The sequence below is a fragment of the Neltuma alba genome, unplaced genomic scaffold (genome assembly GCF_004799145.2).
Source record: "Neltuma alba isolate B1F8T4 unplaced genomic scaffold, ASM479914v2 tig00003418_pilon, whole genome shotgun sequence".
NCBI lineage: Eukaryota > Viridiplantae > Streptophyta > Magnoliopsida > Fabales > Fabaceae > Neltuma > Neltuma alba.
In genome coordinates, this window is record NW_021633277.1 from 11,697 (window position 1) to 18,956 (window position 7,260).

General features: G+C 33.4%; 1 protein-coding gene across 1 annotated transcript; it reads right to left on the reverse strand.

The window, feature by feature from the left end:
• Positions 1-889: 889 nt before the first annotated feature.
• On the reverse strand, positions 890-4,260 carry LOC114741558 (protein C2-DOMAIN ABA-RELATED 11-like). The gene is made up of 4 exons (XM_028929831.1): positions 4,192-4,260; positions 3,263-3,385; positions 3,063-3,158; positions 890-1,281 (listed from the first exon to the last, which is right to left on the reverse strand). Exons 1-4 carry the CDS (start codon positions 4,246-4,248, stop codon positions 988-990), a joined length of 570 nt encoding a protein of 189 aa, XP_028785664.1. The 5' UTR covers positions 4,249-4,260; the 3' UTR covers positions 890-987.
• Positions 4,261-7,260: the final 3,000 nt, after the last annotated feature.

The window sequence follows — 7,260 nt, forward strand, 5'->3', positions numbered from 1 at the left end:
ATTTATATACATAATGATTGATTACCCGTATGCTTTAAATTTTATTAACTTACATTGAATTAATTTTTGATTTAAAATTTAGAGTTTTCTAAAAATTGAAAATATGCAAATTTCCTAGAATTTTACTCAATTAACACCGTTTAATTTCCCTTTTTATTTTTAGAACTATTTTTATTTTTATAGCGTGTTTATAATTTACTCTGTATTTCAATAAGGATTGGTGAAGTTTAAAAAATATATCTTATAATTTGAGGAATATTAAAATAAAAAGCCCCAGTAATTTTAACAATTTAGTATTATATATAATTTTTTCGAGTCCCTTGTATATTCTTTAGACTATAGCTTCTGTCAAGCTCCTGAGTTGTCGTGCTACTTCAAGCAATCAGAATAACATAAAATATCTGAATTACTCTTCCGATCCTTAATATAAGATCCATTTAACTAATTTGATTAGATTAAAAAAGTCACGTAAGTTGATTAATTATAAAAAAATAACATATTTTTCTTAAAACATCATAATCATCTTTCTTAATGTCCTCCTTCCCTTTTCTATTTGATTATGGTTGAAAAAGTATGTATAAGAATAATTTAAAAAAAATTGATAAATATGAAAAATTGGTCTTATATTTAAGACTAAAATCAACTTAACAATTAGATCTTATATCAAGAATCGGAGGAGTAATATATCAAGACACCGAAATTTAAGCAAACACTAAATAAATTTTCACTTCTCGAATGAAAGCCCAACTTCTACATGTGTGGAAGATTAAAGCAAGGAGAAAAGAAATCACAACACAATAGAGACCAAAGAAGCCATAAACAAACCACTTGTTACAGTGAAAGATACATGTAAGAAGCTAATCAGAAGAAAAATGAAACTACACACACAGTTACAATTATGATCTTGAGAAGAGATCTAACACAAGAAACACTTAACAATATCTGCCCTATTATACAGAGGAAGCAACCTTAGTGAACTTGTTTGTCTTATGCTGAGGGAGTGGTCGGAGTGATGAACTTGATTGTCAACTCAAGCTCACCAGACTCAACTCCCCGAAGCCGTAACCAAACGTTTTGCACCAGTTCGCCATTAACACTGTTGATGCTGCTTTCGCGAACGAGGCAGTTTTCGCTGTCGGGTACGAGCTTCCTTATTGTTGTTTCACCGGAGGAAGCCCGTAAAACGTCTCTTATTCTAGCTGCAGAGAATAGTGGTTGAAGGTTGAGGAAGGCATTTCCCATCTTGTCATCACTCTTCAAAAGATCCTTATCGAACACTTCCTATTTGAAATACCAAGTCGGTCATATACAACTTGATAGAATAATCAATAATAACTAATGTTGAATGGCCAATCCACTATAGTAAAATTAGATGTATCTTCAACTCAAAACTATAATGAGCAACTAAATTATACCGATTAGATAATTACAAAATTCAACCTTTTGGATTGTTGGATTGACAAGAAAACATTAAATTTAACTGCAAGGATGTCACTTCCTCACTCTAACAATCTTCACGAAATGATTTTAGGTTGGGATGAAAATACAGACATAATATAAAAGAACATGTGAAAATCATGGAACCTCTTGCAGTCTCTTTTAATTAGGATTTGGTATTATCATTTTAGACATAAGCTCTAGATGTTTACCTAATATATTATGACAAGATGTAGGCCCCTCATGCTTTGCATGGAGTTTGCGGAATAATAGGTTATTATGTATTTTAAATCGTATTATTGATATTGATTTCTGTACCAAGTTTTTCAATTAGGCCTCAGTTAAAGGGATTATACAGTATATTCCGAACTCATAAAGCAGCAAATACTATATAAACCAAATAATTGTGGCGCTAAAATTTAACAATTAAAGCATAGAAAAACCACTGCTAAAGGGGGAAATTTAAGATATGGACAGGATCTATGTATTAAGTTCATGTCAACAAGTGCAAAGACCATGACGGTAACTAGCAAGGAATCTCCAGACCTCAGATGAACCTCTACACATCCTTTTGACTTTGAGGAGGGAGGCCAAAAAAAACAAAACAAAACAAAACAAAAAACAAAACAAAACTCTCTGACAAGATTTCTTGACAATTTGAGAAATAACTAGGTAAAAATTTGCAGTTGCGTTAATGAGCAGCACATATATCTTTTAAATACTACCTCCGATCCTATTTATAAGACTTCATTTGTATACTACAAAGAATATCTAATAATTAGGACCGGAGGTAATAATTATAAAAAAGAAGCCTTGTCCTGATATCAGAAGGCTCTCAAATGAATTAAAAGAGCTTTGCTTGATTGGCTCGTTTAGAGTATTATTCCAAGTGCCACATCAAAATGAGAGACATGCATAAATTTCAGAATAAAGTTCAATTTTCAGATAAATGAGACAATGATGCAATAGGAGTTCATTATAATAGTATTTTCATATAGTCTCACACTGAATGAAAATTTGTTCTGATAAATTCTCTCCTCATCCAAAGCCAAAAATCTCTACTTTATGTCAAAAACAAACTCTACCCTCGAACTTCAGTATGTCGCTCCTTTCAATTATGACTTGAAAAAACAAATACTACCAACATCAAAGGGTTTGGATATTGATGCGAAATGATCCTCTAAAGTGGTTAGCAAAAGCGAACAGTGAACATGAAGATTAGGCAACCTTAATATGGATTTTGCAAACACAGGGTTTTTGTTTCGTCCCACAAAACCCAAAAAAAGGGGTTGGTCAGCTAAACTATGAAATTATGACATACATATTTGCCAACAGCTGGAGAATCCACCAAAGCTGAAGAATTAGCACATAAGAATCATAAGAATCAAACGAAATATCGATTTATGATGTTGGGATCAGTATCTGACCCAATAAACCAAATGTAACCAGACATCCAATGGGGATGATTACTAGGAAGATTGTAGTTGAGTTATTAGTACCTACACCGATGAAGAAAATGAAGGCAAGAACAAATATGCTAACTTCTAATTAGTATCTATAAATTCAAGAAGCATTAAAAGCATAGAAATCAGCCCTTCCCAGATATCTGATATCCAGAAACTCACCAAATTTAGAACTCCCACAGGTTCTGTCAGAGTGAAACTAAGCTCTTCATTCCAAACAGGGCTCAAGCAACTATTAATCACCTTAGTCTTTGCTGTCTGATACAGTGTAATGATTGGCGACAACACTTGAGATTATTGTATGCTACACAATGTTAATGTCAAGTGAAACAAGTCAAGAATGAACAATACATCCTTGGTACCTGATTTCCTAGCTTTACCACAACATAAGGATCGCTACTCTTGAAATCCCGAATCACTAATCGTTTTCCTTGCACAACGATGACTTTCAAAATCCCCAAGTGTTCATCCATTATATACTCCTCCTAAAAACACGTCAGATTCATTTATCATCAATATTACGATGGATAAAAAACATGCCTTTGATAACTATAATAACCCAAAGAAAAATAACCTCCCCCCACGTCATGAACTGAGAACATCAATAAAGGACCATAACACGAGTCATTGACTCCAACAATGGCCATCAAGCAACGTGTAAGAAAAGTATAATGGGCAGCAAGAATTTCATAGAAGAATCTAAGATTATACGACCAGAAGTATAGGCAAAAGTTTATTTGGAGCACAAAGTTAGGTGATTGATCCGAGGACATTAATGAACATAGATCCCAAAATTAGGCTCACAGTACACAGAAGTGAACTTTCTTTTTTCTTTTCCCTATCTATCTTAATTTGTCATACGCACCTTGATCCTTGAAAAAGGTAAATAAACTTAAGTAAACAAAATAAAAATGAATTTTCTGCCCAGAAAACCAGCATTAAAGAAGCTGGATTAGCATGCTCACCCAGAAAAGTGAAATCAACTTTCAAAATTTCAACAATATTGCAAACACACTCAAAGCAATATCTGAGCAGGGCAAGAGAGAAAAACAACAATCTTCAAGTGAATGAATATTAACAACAGAAAACACAGAAAACTGAACTAAAATGAGAAACTGCAGAGCATATTCCAAGAGTGAACTAAATAAACGAAGAAAAATTATTGATTGGTGGTTTGAAAGTAAAGTAGAAACTCGAACAAACTAAAAATGAGATCTTCTTTTCATTATTTTAAGCGAAAAGCGAAAAAGCGAAGAGCGCAGGAAAGCGGAGAGAGAGAGAGAGAGCAAACCGATGGAGAAGGAGGTGGCAACGCTGTGTTGGGAGATGCGTTCAATAGACGAGGCATGGGATTTAATGGGGGCGGGACAACCTCGTCGAAACCGGCAACCACCGGTGGAGGAGGAGATTTCAGGGGTAGAGTGACGGACACGTGGCGGTCGCGGGCATCTGGGGTAGCGGTCGGTGGTTTGACCGGACCATGTCGTTGCCAGTTCAAGCGCGTTCGCGTGTGACAGTACTGCTCAAGGGAATGACTCCGACATCGCTCAATAAATAAAAATTATTTAATCTGAATTTTTATATTCGTGTAAAAATGTATGCAGTTTATTTACAAGGAAAATAAAAAAAAAACATACCTATAAATTTTAAAATGATAAATCTGTAATTTTAACAGATTTTGATATGTCTAAACCGTTACCTGGATGATTTAAATCATATTATAATAGTAGTCAGCATGATCTATTTATTTTTTTAAATTTCAACATGTATTTTGTAATTTTTTTTTTTGTTTCTATTCAACAAATTAAATGTTATCAACACATTTAATTTTTTCACTTCTAATCACACATTTACAAATATGCAAATGCTAATCTTTCAATTGGCTTATATGTCATAGTTTTTCTCACTAGATTCCATTTGCAGTGACTTCTAAGTATATTGGCTGAGGGACTAATAGGATGCATTTACTGTGAAGGGAAAAATTTTGCGGGCCCATCCGGTTTGGGAGTTTGGGTATCTGTTCTTGTATTTTATTTTATTTTATTGGGACAAAAAGCCAAACGACAATAATAACGGAAAAATAAAATACATCATAAGGAAAAAGAAAATTAGGGATAAATCTCTCATTAGCATATAGAATATGAGGATTTTATACAACTTAACTTCTACTGTGTGCAACTTAACTTTCTTTGCGTGTAATTTATCTTTTTTGTGTGTGGTAATCTTTCTTTGTATGATGGACAACTCAATTTCCGTTTATGCAAATGAAATTTTCTGACGTGTAAGTCATCTTCCTTATGCGCAAACTAATCCCTTATATCCAAATAATATTTTATGCAAACAATCTTCTCTTTGTGTAACTTATCTTCCTTTATATACCACTAATTTTCCTTTTGTATAATCAATCATTCTAGGAACCATTTGCCAATTAAATTTGTAATGAGAGATTTACTCTCACTTTTTCCAAAAAAGAAAAGTAAGTTAGTAGTTACATAAGATATATGAAGGATTAACTATTGTTACATTTGAATTAGCAAATAAAGGAAGAAAGGTCAAAATATCTTCCAAGACAATATTTCCTGATTCTTTCATCGGCAATCCACTTAAGCTAATTGCTTAATTAACGCCAAGAGCTATAGAGATTCAGTCTTGGGAGAGCAGAGAGAGGATTTAATAATCTAGGAAAGAGTGAAACGAAGACACTTATAATTAAATAGATGATTCCCCTCTATATTTGAACCCACTAGAAGTATTAAAGAGAATGACCTTACAAAAATATCTAGAAATGACAAAGAATAACACATCTTCTATTTTTGGCTCCATGTAGTATGTTGGTCCTACCATTAGTATTAATGACTAGATTTAGGACGGCATAGAATTTCTGGGAGCCAAAAGTGAATTAACTTGATTATGAGTGAAGGCTAGATCAGAGAAGGATAAGATACTCTTGATCTATTGTGCTGAAACAGTGAGACAATTCGATACACTTTTATGTAAAAGCAATATTTCTCTTCCTCATAAAATATTGATGAGAATTATAATACCCTTCAAAAGAGACAAATGATTTTTTTGATACAAGTTAAGCGCATCTGATCTGACGGTGTCGTTACACCTTGGAGTCAAATACAAGAGTTTTATAACAAGATCTAAGAGATGCAATATAGTGGTGCAATCTGGGTCATGTTCGCGTGGAACTTTCATTGATGACTGAAACTAGACTAAATGCCATGTAATGTAATGAAAGGGGTTTGGGTTTTTAAGATTAATTTGAATTGTGATTAAAGTATATACAATGAAAATAAACCTAAGCTACTATTATTTTGGATTTTTGATAAAATAATGATGGAATGAAAATTAATGATAATGAGTCTCTTGAAAATGGATTAGTACAATCATTGTTCATAAAAGATAATGGGAGTTTATTTTCACTAAGCTTCTTAAATGACAAACCTCAAATATCATTGAGTCAAATGTCTTAATTCATGAATCTAGTCCTTAAGACATTGTGAAGTCCTCTTAGTGTGTACTTCTAATTAGTCAATGCATTAGATTCAATTAAAACCCTTTTCTTCCAGAGCAACTAAAATGATCATACTGAATGAAAGGGAATCAAGTAGTCAAAATTGAATACACACACACACAATCCTATATATTGAAGAACACAAATCCTCATTAACCAATCCAAAACACAAATTAATCATCTAGCAGTGATTACAATCATAATCAAAGAGTTTAACTATAATTTACCATTTGTATGACCTAGGAAATCATAAACCTATAGCTAAACTAAGGATAAAATAAGAAAACCCCCTAGTGAGATTGGAAACTCAAGCACCATCTTCTATCTTCAAGAGGGTGGAACAGCTCCAATTGGAGTAGAATCATCGGCCATAGCAGCTAGGATTAGAGAAAGATGAGATGGGATGGATAAAAAGTGAAGGAAATAGATGGGAAGAAGATAGAGATGGAAAGGCAAGAAGATGAGTGAATAGAGGTGTATGAGATGAGAGAATGTAGTGTTTTTTTGAAAATAAGGTTTTCTGGATGTTTAAGGGGTTAGTTTGGGTCGGATTATATGAATGGGTGCTCCATTTTCACATTCTGATCCAAATTTGGTGTTGCTGATATGAGGACTTTGCTGCGGCAAAGGAAAATGTTTGCCGTGGGGAAAGTATCCTGAGAGGAACTCCAACAAAACTTCTACAAGTTTGCCATGGCGAAGCAAAATGTTTGCTGCAGCGAACTGTTCCAGAGTTAATATTCTTAGTTCTCATGTTGTGTAATCCCTAGGTTTTTAATCTTAGCTCTAATTCTCAAGTGTCCTATAATGAAAAGCAATAATTTGAAGAATTAATTATCC